This window comes from Molothrus ater, assembly GCF_012460135.2.
Source record: "Molothrus ater isolate BHLD 08-10-18 breed brown headed cowbird chromosome Z unlocalized genomic scaffold, BPBGC_Mater_1.1 matZ_random_MA35, whole genome shotgun sequence".
NCBI classification, from domain to species: Eukaryota; Metazoa; Chordata; class Aves; order Passeriformes; family Icteridae; genus Molothrus; species Molothrus ater.
In genome coordinates this window covers 3315678-3332666 of record NW_023416471.2, presented here as the reverse complement: position 1 = coordinate 3332666, position 16989 = coordinate 3315678, and the positions used below count along the sequence as shown (strand labels likewise).

At 38.7% G+C, this 16989-nt stretch overlaps 1 protein-coding gene across 4 annotated transcripts in view; it reads left to right on the top strand.

Annotated features, from left to right (window-relative positions):
* PJA2 (praja ring finger ubiquitin ligase 2) overlaps nt 1-16989 on the top strand; it is a 74149-nt gene that overhangs the window by 19056 nt on the left and 38104 nt on the right. For 2 of the 4 annotated variants that reach the window (XM_036403783.1, XM_054518198.1), the window contains exons 4-9: nt 3729-3914; nt 5314-5499; nt 7557-7665; nt 11875-11989; nt 12279-12394; nt 13648-13822. In XM_036403783.1, coding sequence (XP_036259676.1) covers nt 3729-3914; nt 5314-5499; nt 7557-7665; nt 11875-11989; nt 12279-12394; nt 13648-13728 — 793 coding nt within the window. In that variant the 3' untranslated portion in view covers nt 13729-13822. Of the gene's footprint in view, nt 1-3728; nt 3915-5313; nt 5500-7556; nt 7666-11874; nt 11990-12278; nt 12395-13647; nt 13823-16989 lie in introns of those variants that run through there. The other 2 variants (XM_036403784.2, XM_054518199.1) reach the window with 2 other exon arrangements.

The window sequence follows — 16989 nt, the reverse complement described above, 5'->3', positions numbered from 1 at the left end:
CCCCTTCACTCTCTGCAACAAGTCTTAAAGGTTCAAAACTTAATATTGAGCATAAACAGAACAGATGATTGGGGATGCAAGCACCATATAATTACTCTAAGACATCATCCAAAAGACAAAATAATTTGGATAAACCTTATGTTGATTAACTTCTATTCATAAAATGTTAGCTTAGAACTCTTCACTATTAATTGGAATTATATAACTGAGCTATTTGAGGGTAAAAACATTTCTAACTGTATGAGATGTAGTAGTATTTGTGATGGCTTTTTTCCCTCTTTTTCTTGCAGTTTGCTTTCATCTTGTTGATTCTGTTCCCACTTTACAAGACATATCTTCTGGATATTGATGTGGCTCTCTGTTGATGTACATGTGCTTGTCATTCATAAGCTAACCTGCTTAGTAGATTGTATGTCCTGTATTTTTGTAGAGAGAAAAGCATGAAAATTAATTAGCATAAAATCTTGTCTTTAAAACTTAAAAGTTGCAGACTTGCAACTATGAGAGAACAAAATGCATTTTAAAATAGTAGACTTGGGGGTTTTTCTTTTTCAAGGTGTTAAGTATGGGGTCCTGTACTTGGTGGGGGGATAATGCCCAGTAGCAGCACAGGCTGGGGGCTCACCCACTGGAGAGCAGCTCTTCTGGGTAGGACCTTGTGGTGCTGGTGGGTGACAAGTTGACCATGAGCTGGTCATGTGTGCCCTGGGGGCCAGGAGAGACAGTGGTATCCTGGGATGCATCAGGAAGAGCTTGGCCAGCAGGTCAGGGAGGTGATCCTGCTCCCCTTCTTGCCCTAGTGAGGCACATCTGGGGTACTGTGTTCATTTTTGGTTTCCACAGTTGTAGAAAGATAAGGAGCTACTGAAGAGGGTCCAGTGGAGGCTGCAGAGATGATGAGGGGTCTGGGGCACGTCTCTTAGGAGGAGAGGTGGGATCTGGGTCTGTTTAGTCTGGGGAAGACTGAGAGGGGATCTCACTAATGCAAATAAATAGCTCCAAGGTGGGTGCCAGGAGGATGAAGCCAGACTCCCTGCAGTGGTTCTCATTGACAGGACAAGGAGTAATAGCCATAAACTAAAACACAAGAAGCTCTGCTGCAGCAAAAAGAACTTTAGGTTGAGGGTGGCAAAGCACTGGAACAGGTAGCGCAGAGAGGTCATGGAGTCTCCCTTTCTGGAGACATTCCAAACCCACCTGGGACCATTCCTGTGTCCCAGGTTGGACTGTAGAACGGTTGGATGGCAGGGTGGCAAAAGGGTTGGACTGGATGGTCTTCAGAGGTCCCTTCCAACCCTGACAATTCTGTGATTCTTAATAAAGGTACTTGCAAATGAATCCATCACTTCCTTGTAAGGTTTGCTTTTTAAAAATTTTAATTAATGCATGGTCTTTTCCCTTTTTGAAATGATGCTGCTAGAAAATTAAAATGCCATGAAAGAAGTGCAATATATTCTACAATTGTAGCATTGGCTTCCATGATGCACAATGATGGGTTATTGTAGCATGACAAAAAGAAACATGGATTGATTATTAGAAATGTTCTTGATGCTGACGGTAACTGAACCAGTAAATAGGAATAATGTATTTTTAACTTAGAATCCCCATAATTTATGTTCTAAAACCTAAAAATACTTATGTTTATGAAATAAATTGTCGATTAGTATGTACAAAGAAGTAATATGTTCACTCTTGAAAGGTGAAGTTTTATGTTTAAAGATTTAAACTATATTTTATGTTCATGCAGAGCTGCATGAAAAGTGTATTTGACATATATGTCAAACTACATCCTTCAGGTCAGTTTTAGTTTATTCCCAACCCAGGGAGAAATTCACCTTTTGATTGCTGCAGTGTGGGCCTCCACCTCACATTTTCACTTTGAGGAGGTGCACAGCTTTTGTGGTGTTAGCATGTGGAAGCAGTGTGGGAAGGAGAAAGTTTTGCATGTTTCTTAGAACCATGTATGTTTGAAGGGTGGTGGAAGGTCCCAGGGTAGGGTTGGAGGGAAGAGGATCATATTCATTAGCTCCTTCCATTTTATTTTGGACTGTATGCCAAGTACAGGTTAGGAAGGGGTTCAGTCAGGGGGAGGGACTAGTGTCAGCTAATCCACATGCAGATGCTCAGTTCATATGCTATGCTTTTGGCAAGTGATAAATCTGTAACTCTCTAACCATTAAGTAATGTTCTGCACCCATGCAGAACGGAGCACAATTAAATCCTGAGTTCTGAAATATTTAATGTTCTTCAGTTGTTTAGAGTTAGTGACTTTAGGTATATCCTTTTCTGGTTTGAATTAGTGTTTGTGTATAAATGTTAAATAGAACAAATTTGACTAAAAGCAAAGGAGGAGTGTTTTAAAGTGTGTTGGAAGTCATTCTCAGATTGTAAAATAGAGACAACTAAAACAAGGCATGAGTATTTCAGCTATATACAATTTTATCTAAGAGGAAATTGTATAATATATATTAAAAACTTGATCAAACTACATAAAAACAAACAACATTCCAAACCAAACTCCCAACCCAAAACCAAAGAACCAAACAGATCAAAAGTTTTAAAAAGTCAATATTCAGCTTTAGATGGTGTAATGCATTAGATGAGATGCCCAAAATTAATGAATATTCTCATTTCCATCACTTTTCTTAGTCATCAGAATTGTGGTAGAAAAAATTATTCCTGCCTCAAATTAAAATGCTTCTATATAATCTTTGTCTTGAACTTCTTTATTCTTGTAAATCTTGCAGTATATACTATGCAGTTTTTCAAAAGCACTGAAAATTCCTTAAATTGAAAGTTCTACTGGCATACATTTATAATATTTGATAAAGGGAGGAAATTAGTGAGTTTTTAGGTGGGGGAATAACAATACACTTAAACATTCTGGGTTTAGCAGATTAGAGAACTATGCTGTGGGTGTTGTGGATTGCTTTATAAAATGAGGTCCAGTAAGCAAGTTGGCTGTTCACATGTATGTTTCCTCCAACTTTTTGAAATGACAGAGCTAGTTGACTTTTTTTTTGATTTTCAATAATTGTCACTGTAGTGAGTGAATCATCAAAATGCCATTACCAATGGTAGCAGTAGTTTATCCTTCCTAAGATTGTGCTAGCACTACTATTTTGTTTAAGCTGCTCAAAGCTTATTTATTGCCCTTTCCTATGTGGTGGCTGAGCAAATTGTCTTTTCAAAACTCCCTGCCGTTCATATTTTTTGGGGTAGTGAATCAAATAGTTTGAAGTAAGTAATCCATTATATCATTCTATGTTACAAAAGGTCATTCTATATGGCTTATATGTTCTGAGATCTGTGACTTTAAATTTGTTTGGCTGAGAGGTAAGGCTAACATTGATTATTATTTGTTAATCAGGCAGTGCCACTGCTGCCATTTTTCTAATCTGGGAGAAAGATGTGTATAGTGAGACTGGTTTCTGGTTTTTAGTTGTTTCCTGTACTCTACATATGGGGCAAGGGAAGAACAAAACATTTTTACAAAGTAGGATGGGTAGAATGTTTGAATTTTTTTTTACAGACTAATTTTCTTTTTTTTTTTAAATAACTCTGTGTGCATTTGATTTGTAATGCATCTATAGATAGCACAAGATTAATTTCTCTTAGGAAAAAAAGTTGCCTATATTGAGAGCAATGTTGATAGAAAAGTAGGAAATTATTTTCTTTCCCTGAAAGCAGTGTTTGAATTCATACTCTGTTACTTGTTTAAATTGCAGCTCAGAGTGCAGTGATGGAGAATGGTCTACATCTGTGCCTTCCTATTTTACTGCTGTGGAAAAAGAGCAGTCCTCAAGTGATGAAAGCTGGGAGACTGTCTCGTGCAGGGAGGAGCGTGACCCTGGTGTGCAGAGGAGCAGCAGTGGTGTGAAAGAGGACGGCACAGACTCCTGTTTCCAAGAAGAGTAAGCCTTTATTTTATTGGCTAACTTCCTACAACTTCCAGCATCGCCAGTAGTAGGGTATTCACATAGCACTACATAGAATAACATCTAAAAGCAGTTACCATGCTAGCAACAATCATTTGCCTACATCACAATAATCTCAATAGTTGTATGCATTTCAAATAATGGAAAATATGACATTTCATGCAAGCAGTTCTTTGTAATGAAACATACAGAAACAATGAGAGTGTATTGCCATGTAATGTCAATATGGCTAATAGACTTAATATTGACTTTAAAAAGCCAGTTAGGCAAGTTATTGTTAATATATACATGTTACATAAACATCCTTTGATACTGCATAGGACTCCTGGAAAAGAACTTGTTTATCTCTCTGCTTTATTACTTCTCCTATTCCACTGCTGCTCCTTATTTTCTGCAGCCCTATCAGTGATTAAAGAAAACTTGAATTTCTTGCTTGCTCTAGTAACTTTAAACTTTATTTTTCCAGTCATTCAACTGTAGCTGCCTTTGCTATAAGGCAAAATTTGTAACTATGTACAGCTAAGAGGAATGTTCTTGGCTTTTTTTAAGCATTTCATATTGACTCTAGTTTGGATCTTTATAAAGCAAAGGCCACTCTTAAGTGTTCTTTCAGCTTCTTAGGTGCACAGTACCTAATGCTAAGCAGTCCTGTTTGTTGTTAATGCTTTTTTAGTATTCTCCACATTCTTGGGTCTTGAAGAACTAGTGTGACTTTATGAAAACTTTATAACAACTCATCTCTTTCAGAACGACAATAATGGAGGTTTTTAACTTTTTTTGATATGAACAGCATAAAAATGTATCCATCTTTAACATAATTCATGTTTATTTTCCCTTCTATAAGGAAAGTGGGCCTCACAGCCTCATGAGACTCTGCATCCAGGTGACTTCTGCTCCTCTAGAATATCCAGGAATGAGAGGAGTCTTTCTCTTGCAAGATAGCTTCTCTTGCAAGTAGTAGCTCTTTGCATTGCATGCAAGCCAAGCTTTGCCATGGAGGCTGCTCTGGGTGTCAAGACAATCTTTCTCCTTAGTGCCTTTAGGAACTTGTAGATAAATAAGATGTTTAGTACCAAATTTATTAACCCTGGCAGGGATGTTGTCTGTACTAGGGAAAATTTGAAACAAACTGCTTACTGTACTGCTGGCCTTGAGCATTAGACAAAACTTTGCCACAGAATCATGGGTGTTATTAGATTGTGAGTTCTGTGAATTTCTTGAGTTTTTATGGCAAATGCTTAATTCCTAATCTGTGACTCTGTAGTCTGGGAACATGCCTGTTTAGTCTTTGTGTTTTGTTTGGCTTTTGTTGCTTATGTATGTTTGTAAATTCTCTTAGCTTTTTAGTTTTAGCTTTTTATTTATTTATATAAAGGGAACAGGCATTATTGGAGGAAGGTGAAAGTCTTTGGTTACAGTACCAAGAAGAAGTAGAAAGTAGCAGTGATGAGGAAAATGATCCAATTCGTGATTTTGTACATCTTGGATTCTTCTTGTTGGATGGAAATAACAATCTTGAGGATGACTCCAGTGTGAGTGAAGACCTGGATGTGGAGTGGAGGTATGCATTTGATAGTCGTCTGCTTTCATTTCAGAGGTTTTGTAGTTACTATTTTGTTTTCTGTATAAGATGTCAAAAGTACTTATGGCTATCAGTATGCAGTTGCTTCAAGGACTAATAATCTCAGTTTTAAAGTTTAAGGTGTTTCAAGTGCTATGTATCTTCTAATAAGAGAAAAGGGAATAGATTTGCTAAATCAGGCTGTGATTTGAGAAAATTTTGGTGCCCTAAATATGCAAGGCAGGACTTTATTTTCTAATTTAATTTTCAAATGGAAGTGTAACAGAAATAAGGCAATATAAATGTAATCAGCATTCAAGTCAGTCCTATTTTATAATTGGTCTTTTCCTCCTTTCAAACTGGTGTAAGTTACATTACAGATCTATCTTATTTCTCTTTGAAATGCCATACACTTACCCAATATTATAATAAATAATTTTTATAATACTTTTGAATGCTTCACTCCATTTTCTGTCATTAGATTACTGAAGGATATTGCAATCAATTTATTATAAAAATGCTTCAAATACCAGGAATAAAGTGATTTGAGCCACATACAAAATAGTATAATGTATAATAGTATAATGTGTTTGTTTTAGAATGTGATAGACAAAAGGTTTTCCAGTGAGAGACATAACACACGTTCTCTTCTGGTTATTAAAATGTAGACTTGAGTGCAGACATACCAACACTGTTGTTTTCTCCTTGTGAAGTTATATTGTAGAAAAGCATAATAGGGACTAATGCATGAGAGTCCAAACTAGAAGTAAGGCCTTACACTGTCAGGCAGTAAGCTAGCAATGCAATTGTTTGATAGGGACAGAAGCTGTCTTTTAAGTGTTGGAGGTTAGCCTTGGTAAGCTTCTTAGTTACTAAAAACAGGAACAAAGATGTTGATGGTCTGTTAAGTTTGGTCTGCTGAACATATGCAGACCTGTACATCATTTCACTTGTGCCTCTTTTAAGATTTAATTTCTGAATTTCTAAAACAGAACTCAAAGGATCTGACACATGATGTAATCAAAATCTGATTGTTAGTTGTAAAACAACTTTACAGCAATACATATGAAACATATTAGCTGAACATATACCCTTTCACAGTAAGAACTCCCATCAGGATGTTCTGAAGTATATACTGTGGGAATGTGATACCACTTTGCTGGGACCAGAACTGCAGAACTGTCTCTGAGAGGCTGGGGCTGCCCCATGTGGGACAAAGCTTGTTCCAGCTGACTCCAGTGGACCCACCATAGGGTGGGGCCTCTGGGAAAGGTCTAAGAAAGGATAAAAAATGTTGAATAGCAAGCAGTATGTGAGAGAGAAATGAGGATGATGTGAGAGAAGCAACCCTGCAGACACCAAGGTCAGAAAAGAGGGGGGAGGAAGTGCTCTAATGCTGGAGAAGACCGTGGTGGAACAGGTAGGAATTTGCTGATGGAACTGTATCTGGGACGAACCTGTGCTGGAGTAGCTGATGAAGGACTGCAGCTTGTGGGAAAAACCCATGTAGGAGCAGGGAAACAGTGTGAGGAGGAAGTAATTGCAACGAGGAACTACCCATGGATAGACCACAATCCCTGTTCCTTTTCCTCTGCCCTGCTTGGGATAGGAAAAATTAGAGGCCTCAAGGATTAAGGAGTGAAGTTGAGCCTGGAAATAAAGAGAGGGTTAAGAGAAAGGTGGTTTAGTTTCTGTCTTTGTTTCTTACCATTCAAATCCATTTTTATTGGCAATAAATTAATAGAATCACAAGCAGCCTAAATTGAAAAGGAACCTCAAAAGATCATCTGGTTCAACCTTTCAATTAAATTAAGGCTTTTCCTGAATTGAGTCAGTTTTGCCTGTGGTGGTGATTGATGACTCATGGCCCTTATTCTTGACCCATGAGCTTTTTATCTTATTTACATGTCCAGTTGAGGCAAGGGAGGGGGAGATCAATTGGCTGGGTATCAGGCTGTTATTAACAGGTGATGTGCAATAATTTGATATGTCCAGACTTTGTGTTGTAACTATTAATTTTGAAAATAAGACCATGTTTCCTAACCCATGTTTTTCAGACTACTTGATGAGTTTGGTGATGGCCTTGGACTTGGTCAAGCCATTCCTTACATGGAACCTCAATTTCTCACATATATGGCACGAGAGGGACACTTAGAAGCTGTGGAGGTATTAAAATATTTTTGATGGTCTTATATCTTTGATGTTGTAACATAAATATTTATAGTTGAATCCTTTTTCAACTTAATCTGAAAATCAGGAGATTTTCAGATACTTTCCGGTGTTAGCTTGAACTTCTAGGTCAGCAAACATGAAAATACACCTTGAAAGTTTTTTTAAAGGATGTACTACAAAAAGTCATTTATCAGTACCTGCTCCTTTTAGTATATGCATTTATTTCCTCGTAAGGCAAATAAAGTTACTGGTTTCTACCGGTGTAAACATATGCCATTTAATTCTAAAGAATTTTGCCAAATTCTCTGCATAACAAAGGAAAGCTTATGCTTGAACTGCTTGAACCTATGCCTGTGAGTTGTTGCAGCTTTTTTTATTTTTTTTCAAGAGTATATTTGGATTTCTCAAATTTTTATTTATCAGTAGAAGACTCTGTGTTTGACTGTCTTAGTATATTTTAAATTTTAAAAAAAATTTTAAAAAACCCCATCAAGTAACAAACAAACAAAAAACTCCAATCAGGTAAAGAAACCACCTGAAAAAAAAGTCTTTTATCTTTACCTTGAACTATTCCGTTTCACCTGTCTAATTTTGGATACAGACCAAAGCATTTATTATCAAGAACCAGCATGGTTATGGTCTTTGTCTTTTGTTTTTAACTTCAGGTTGGTCAATGTCAGAGTGAATATAGAGCTAGCTGAGATCCAGTTTGATGCAGTATGACAATTCTGGCACTGCCAGAAATCTCCCCTGCAGGATATTTGTCAAAATAAGAGCTAAATGATGTGTAGACATATATAATATGGTGTTACAACAGCCGAACTGAATGTTTTGTAGGTTATGTAAGTTTAGGGCAGCAAGGGGCAGTTTGGCTGCTAGCACCCACTTTAAAGGGGTGAACTGGGCAGGCTGTATGTCATAGTGTGCTTGCAGACAAATACCAAGGGCACTTTGAAATGCTCTCTAAAGCTGGCAGACAGTGGAACAATCATAGATAATGGGTTTTTTTTCCATGAATATGTGCAAGGTCAATGATTTTCTGAATAAGGTTCCCAGGTCTTTTCCAAGTCAGTGGATGGGGCCAATCCTGTAAGTTGACAGTCATGCAGTTTCCAGGTTTTGTACGTTCCCCAAGGTACATGGGAGGTCATCATTCATGGTCAAGTATCACGGGGCCTTCTCCAGCTGTGTAGGATCTTCTTAGCATTTCTTATTTAGACACACTTCATTAATGTGGAGAAGGTCTGTTGATACCCTTATTGTAAAAACAGTGTTTTGAAGCCGTATAGAGAAGGTTCTTGTCTCTTTTGTAGTGTCTGGTTCTCACTACATCAAAAAAAACCAGATGAACTGCAAAAACAGTTGGCCTCCTCCTTTGCACCAAAGTGAGAGGATCTGTGTAGAGAGGAAAAACTAATCACATCTTTTTTTTTTTTTTAATCTGCAAATTAACACTTGAGAAGGAGACTGAGTTTATTACGACTCTTAAGTTTTGATTTCTCATTCCTATATAACAACATTTGCCTAAGTACTCTGTCAGAAGAAATGTGTGCAGTCCTGTCAGAGTGACCTGTAAAAGTAATCCTAGGTGATTATGTGCATGGCTGGTTGAGGAGGTGCTGTAATTATGTTTGTGTCACCAGGAACAGAGTGTCACTGAACACTATTAGCAAACAGGCAGATGACTACAGAGGTACCTGTGGTAGAGGGCAGTGTGAATGTGGAAAAGCCGATTCTCTTACATAGCATTTGTGCTTGAAAGTAGCACAAAAGTGTGTGAAACTTTGTGGTAGGCATAGAAGTCTTGGCCTACTTGGAATTAGTCAGCAGAAAGTGGTAACTGAGAAATAAAAGGTAGAGGACTGTGTGTACTTGTATGGACTATGACCACATAGACAACACAGGTTCTGAGTAAGAATTCCAAATATTCCCTTCAAATCTCAACCAGAATATAGAGCACATATTTTTACAGTATGAAATGGTTACTAAAATTGTTCAGGAAATATGAGCAAAATATCAATTTACTATTGCTTTGAAATACTTGAAAGGGATGTGACACAATAAAGCACCCAAAATTCAAGTGTATCTTAATTGGAGGGGAGGGAGTGGGAGAGCTCTATCCCAAATAATTATGACATTTGGACAGGAGATGTAATGAAAGTATTAAATACTTGTTTTGAAAAGCTATGTTGTATAGCTTTTATAGCTCTCTGGGTTCCTAAAACTTAATAGAATATATGTGTGATTTTAAATATTTTTTTCTTCCATCTGTTAGAAAGAAACGACATAGTTGGGAGTGTCTGGTTCACTTCATTAGCAGTACAGAACAGGCTAGTTGCCTCTGCTGCATCAGTGACTTTATAAGTATTCCCTGTGCCATTTCACAGATGTGAGGAGCTCAAACCCTCGTAGGCTGTAGCACTCTTGTTTTGTAGCAAAATGTCCAGCATTTTGGTTTTGGTACATGGAGAAGTAAGCAGTCATGCAAGCAATAAGAGGAAGTACAGGTATTTTGAAGATACATCTTATAAAAGTTATGAAACAGACACTACTTTGGATTTGAAAATGTGGCTTTCAGCCTCAGAGTAAGTGTATGGCTTTGTGTCTATAATGTTTCTTTTGTGTAGGTTTCAGAAGCAAGCAAGTAATACAGTTCTTTCTGTTTGAGAATACTCATGCTGAATATAAACAGAGTAGTTTGACACATAAATAATATTGCAACATTCTGTATCCCTGGGATCTTTTCTAATTTTTCCAGGTGTAGTAGTTACTCTGCTTAAGCATAGTATTTTTACCTACTGTCTATTCTCAGACCATTGCAATTGGAGAAAAAAAACAAATACAAATACTAAAATCATCTTAATGTTAGTCAAGTCATACTGTCTGCTGTACCAGAGTTTGATGGGTATTAGCTGTAAAATTGGAGCAATATACTTGTTTTGTAGGGAAACTTTTACACAACACTAGGAATAACCCCAGGTTTTCCCTTGAACTGACAGATTTCTTGTGGCAATAGAAGCTGTAAATATTTCTTGGCTCATGCTGATCTCTCTCTGCCCCAAAGGTTTGACTGTAGGTATAAAACTGCTGGTTTAGATCTGTGGTAGTGTGGTAGCTTGAGGTACCTTGTCACTGTGATCCAAGTCCAAGGATGTTTTCAGGTAGTCCAAGCATGTTTGAAGCTGTAGTAACTTCAGGGAAAGTTTAAGAGGAATGACAACTGGAGAGGTTTCTGTATAGCCCTGTATTTCTCTAGTATATAGAGCTTTTTAGTTAAGTGTATTCCCAACATGACAAAAATATCATGCTATCTTATACTTCTTACTAAGAGAGTTTTGTAGCCAATAGTGTAAATAATTTTCAAGCTGATTAGAACAGTAAGTAGTTGTACTTAAATGATGCGACTAATTCATTCAGGGTGTGAACCTGAATGAATGAGTCACATCTGTTCTTCATTGGTTCTTCAGTTTGCGTGCTGTTCAAACAAGTTAGTACATTTCTCAGCAAATACAACCAAAAATTCTGAGTTCTGTGATTTTATTATTATTTTTTCTTCTGGATATCCTCCTGAGTGCCTTACACAGTTGAATGTATGATGAACAAAGCAAATACACACAACAAATATGGTGTAGACATAGTCTTAAAGATTTTGTATGGTAAAAAAATTGAGTTTAAAAAAAGTTACTTCAGAGCATTTGGTCTGTTTTAAGATTAGAAATATCTACATAGATCTTGGGTTTTTTATTTCTTGAAGTTTACACTCTTAGTGTAGCCAAGGTACTTAATATTTTTTGTTTGTGCCTGAGTAATTTAACAATTGAGGCCAGGAAACACATTAATGAGGCATTTATTTTCAGAAAGACAACGAAAGGACAGTTTTAGGTTGGAAAGCTTTATTACATTTTCAACTTGCTGCTTTTTCAGTAACTTTATAAAATTAACAAATGTTCACTGTAGATTAAGTTGTGACTGTCCTCATACTCTAAGAATGCTTTAGAAGCAAGGCATTGCTGTTTTGACCTTCAGTTTCATCTCATTCATTACAAAAATAAAAATGATAAAATGGTTAGTTTGACAGACATATCTTCCATTTTAAAAAGTAACACTGCTAGAATTGGATTCCTTTTCATGCTTGTTTGTTTGTTTTGTATGAAATGTTACATTTGTGAATAATAGAACTTGATCTCTGCTTACCCCTTTCAGACTGCTCTGGCACAGTTGGAGTCTCTTACATTTGATGTTGAACAGACTCATCCACCAGCTAGAAAAGAAACCATAGATAGTCTGCCACAGATTATTGTCACAGGTGACTACAATGGTATGGAAAAATAAGGCACAAGTAATTTCCACAAATTTTGTAAGAACAAATTCAACTTTCTCTAATACCATAGATGCAATATTTAAGTATTCTTACTGCATAATGCTATCTTAAGATCTTTTGAATCTGAGTATAATTTTGATCCATTTGGAAAAGTAATCTTTAATGGAGTTACTGTGACTGTATTTTGTAACAATTAGTGATACTGTTGGTAATATATGTATTTGAATCTGAGCTCACCTGAGATGTAAAACAAGGTATTAATGCTTTTTCTTCATCATGGGTTTAGGTCAAGAGCAGTGTTGTACTATCTGTTGCAGTGAATATGTGGAAGGTGAAATCATAACAGAGCTACCCTGTCATCATTTGTTTCACAAACCTTGTGTAACTCTTTGGTTACAGAGAGTAAGTACTACAGGATTGGTGGAGGGTTTGGGGGCAGGGGGTGTTGTGTATATTGTATATTCTTCTGGGAAGAACAACTTTTAACTCTTTGAAAATGTGGGATGAAATACCAAGAATTTATGAAATATTATTTGAATTTATGCATTTTAGAACCAAATTCTAGTGCAAGTGAGGAAAAAAAATTTATATTTGTACTCACCTGAAGGTCAGTTTCTTCAATAGAGGGAATATTTCTGTAAGGGAAAACATGTTTTCCTTTACTAAGAATGAAAAACATGGATTAGTTATAACTTGTTTTGGTACCAGAAAAGCTTTCTTTACTATACTTCTGTCTTGAAGTAAAGACAATGGAATAATTTTCTCTGAGAAGAGCAAACGGTTTGGTCTGTCTTACCACAATGTCAGGCCCATTTATTGTGACAGAGGCTGGCAGAGGAAATAGTGAAGCGCTTGTAGATTAACTTTTTTTAAAATTACCTTTATTAATTCTATACAATATTAGATTTAATTTTCATTATCTATAATCAGTTTGCTTCCAAATGTCTTAAAAAGGCTTGCACCATGTTGAAGCTAAACTAAAACAACTGTAATTAATGAACAGGAATTTTTTTTTTAGTTACACTTCTTCTCTCCTTTATGTGCTGTACAAGCCTGGATTTGGTAGTTCTCAGTGAGCTTACAGAGTAACACAATTTCCTCAAGAGTATAAGAGAAAGATTAATTGGTTTTACCCCATGGTTTTACCATGGGGTAAATATCAGAATACCTCTAGCATGGAGGCCTGATGGATTTCCTTGATGGGTTTATAATTTTTTTTACCATGATAAGGTTGATTACCATACTCATTTTTCTTGTTTTACACATCCTGCCTTTTTTTTTTTCTGTCGTCATAGTAAGCAGCTATTGCTGAAAACTAGGTTTTTCAACATCTTAGATTTGGGCTGTACCTAACTTATTTTTAATCTTTGCCTAAAAAAAAAAAAAAGCCCCACCTGTAAAATCAATGCTGTGAAGAACTTGCAGAGAACCTAATGCATTTGCTATGTAGCTGGTGTAAAAGCAAAACAACTCTCTCTTCTGAGTTTGTCAGCTCTAGGTAGCTGTCAGCCTTAGGTAGCTATGGAGTCAAATTTGAGTTTGAGGTGGTGCTGTTGTGGAGACCCTAAATACTTTATAAATAATAACTTTAGGCTTTTCAGTAGAATTGAATGCAAACTGTGCAAATGACTTGGTATTTTTTTCTCTTTTTGTAGTCGGGAACATGCCCTGTTTGTCGTCATGTCCTTGAACCTGTACTTCCCGAAGCAGCTGATGACACTGTTTTTTTTATTTGATTGATGATTCAGCACCTTCTGTTAACATTGCTACAGGACCCTCAGACTAGGGTTGAAAATAAAATCTGCCACCAAAATAAAAATGTAAATTTTGCCTGTTTTAATTATAATGTGAAAAAAATTCAATATAAAATATTGATATATAGTCATGTATTGGCTTGGGTTGGAAGGGATTCTAAAGATCTGGCTCCAACCCCCTTTGCTGTGGGCAGGGACATGTTCCTCTAGACCAGGTCACTCCAAGTCCCATCCAACCTGACCTTGAACACTTCCAGGGCTGCGGCATCCACAGCTTCTCTGGGCAACCCGTGCCAGGGCCTTACCACCCTCACCGTAAAGAACTACCTCCTAATATGTAATCCAAACCTATTTTCTTTTTGTTTGAAACCATTCTCCCTTGTCCTGTCATAAGCCATTGTGAATAGTCCCTCTCCATCCTTCTTGTAGAGTCCTTTCAGGGACTGGAAGGGACCTCAAAGCTTTCTCTTCTCCAGGCTGAACAATCCCCATTCTCTCAGCCTTCCCTCATAGCAGAGGTGCCCCATCCCTCTGATCACCTTGGTGCCTCCTCTGGACTCTCTCCAGCAGCTCCATGTCCTTCCTGTGCTGGGACCCCAGGGCTGGAGGCAGCTCTGCAGGTGGGGTCTCAGCAGAGCGGGGCAGAGGGGCAGAATCCCCTCCCTGCCCTGCTGCCCAGGGGCTCTGGGTGCAGCCCAGGACACACTTGGCTCTCTGGGCTGGGAGTGCCCATGGCTGGCTCATGTCCAGCTCTCACCCACAGCACCCCCAAGTCCTTCTGGGCAGGGCTGCTCTCAATCTGTTCATGCCCAGCCTGGGCTGGCACCAGGGATTGCCCTGACCCAGGTGCAGCACCTGAGCTTGGCCTTGCTAAACCTCATGGGATTCCCATGGGCCACTGCTCGAGCTTGTCCAGGTCCCTCTGGATGTGTCAGCTGCACCACTCAGCTTGGTGTCATCTGCAGATTTGTAAAGGGAGCACTTTATCCCTTTGTCTGTCATTAATGAAGACATTAAACAGTTCTGGTCCCAGTAGTGACCTTCAAGGCCCACCAGCTGTTGTTGATCTGAGCCATTGAGCACCACCCTCTGGACACGGCTGTCCAACCACTTTTTAGCCCACTCATCAAATCCATTTCCAATTTAGAGAGAAGGATATTGTGGAGGATGCTGCCATTTATCTGAAGTCCAGATAAATGACACCCCTAACACTTTCTTTATCCACTGCTGTAGTCACTCCATCATAGAAGGTCACCAAATGGGAAAGAATGTGAAAGCAAATGGAAAAAAATAAGCTTGTTTCTGTCCAAGTTTCATGTTATCTATACATGCACTAGTACATTGGAAGCATTCAGATTCTGGCAGGTGTTGGTAAGTTAATTTGTTTTGACCATTAGACAAAGAGATAACAATCTTTTTTTAACTAGCCATAGCAATACTAATTAACATAGTATGAAAAGAATTTCCCTCAAGTCAAAGGGAAAGTTCACAGGGTTTTGGATAAAGTTACATGCCTCATAAGTCGAAACTCTGTAGATGCCTTCCATGTTATACAAGGCAGAAAGCTCCTGTTTCCCCTCTTTCCTTATTCTGTGCTTGACTGAACACGTGAGAAAAACAAACATTTTTTTAATAAAGTAAAGCTGCAAAATGCAAATACTTTCTGTCTCTAAGAAAATAACTCTGTACAAACCACATAAGCTTATATAAGCTGTGAAAAGTGTTTAGATCAGAGTGTCTGAGTTGAAAGGGCCCTTACACATCACCTGGTTCTAACCCCCCTGCTGTGGGGGGGTTAGAAGCCCAGACAGCCTGTTCCAGTGCCTCAGCACCCTCACAGTAAACAATTCTTTCCAATATCTAATCTAAAACATCTCTCAGTTTAAAACCCTTAGCCCTCCTCTTATCACTCTTATCACCCTGGTTAAAAGTTCCTCTTCAACTATTCTGTAGCCCCACTGGAAGGCTGCTCTAAGGTGCCCCTGGAGCATTCTCATCTCTGGGCTGAACAACCCTAGCTCTCTCAGCCTATCCTCAAAGGGCAGGTGCTCCAGCTCCCTGGATGTTTTTGCAGCTCTCCTCAGGTTCTGCTTGAGTATGTCTATGTCTTTCTTAAGCTGAGGGCTCCAGAGCAGGACACAGCACTCCAGGTAGGGGAGAATTCTCCATGGGAGTGAAGCAGGAAGGCAGAATCATCTCCCTTGACCTGCTGCCCGCAATCTTTTAACACAGCCCAGGACATGTTTGGCTTTCAGGACTGCCAGTGCATGTTGCAGGGTCATATCAAGCTTTTCATCTTCCAGCATCCCAAGTACTTCTAAGTGCTGTTCTCAACCCATTCTCTGCCCAGCCTGTGATTTATGTTGTTCTTGGAATTGTCCTGACCCAGGTGCAGGACCTTGCACTTGGCTCTGTGGAACTTGATGAGATCCACACAGGCCCCTCTCAGGCCTGTCAAGGTGCCTCTGGGTGATATCCCCTGCCTGCAGTGTGTCCATCACACCACACAGATTGGTGTTGTCAGCACATTTGCTGAGGGTGCTCTGATCCCACTGCCTGTGTCACTGACAAAGGTGTTCAGCAGGGCCAGACCCAACAATAACACTGGAGGAATCCACCAGTCTCTGGTCTCCACCTGGGACCATCAAGCCATTGACAACAACCCTTTGATGGTGACTGTCCTGTCTGTCAAATCTGTGTCTCTCCCATTTGGAGAGGAGGCTATTTTGAGGCACAGAAGTCAAGGACTCCTCTCAGGGTGGTGGACTCTGGATCCCAGACTGTGGTTCTGTTCCCACTGTCAGCATGTCTCTGTTTGAGCACACTGTCCAAGCACTATGGCCTGTCTTTCCTTTCCATTTAATTCCCTTTTGTCATCTTGTAACTCCTCTGTAATCTTACCTGCAGATCTCTGCAACTCATCTCACTCCTTAGACTAAGAATAGAAACTGATCCCCTTGAAGAAAGTTGTCAGGCAAAAAATCCAGTTCAAAGCCACCCCTTTCTTTTTGCAATCTCTACAGGTTTTCTGCAGTTTACCTCCTCTGAGCTACAGCCCTAAATTGTCTGTGCACCATCACTTCCTATTTTCCTTTTGAACCTGCTTCCTTCCTTTCTTCCTTTGCAGACTGTCCAAGCCATTCACATTTCTTCCTGACATTTCTTGCTAACTTCCCCTCTTCTTTCAAACTGCATTGTATGCCATATTTGGTTTATGGTGCTCATTCTACTTGTTACCAGACC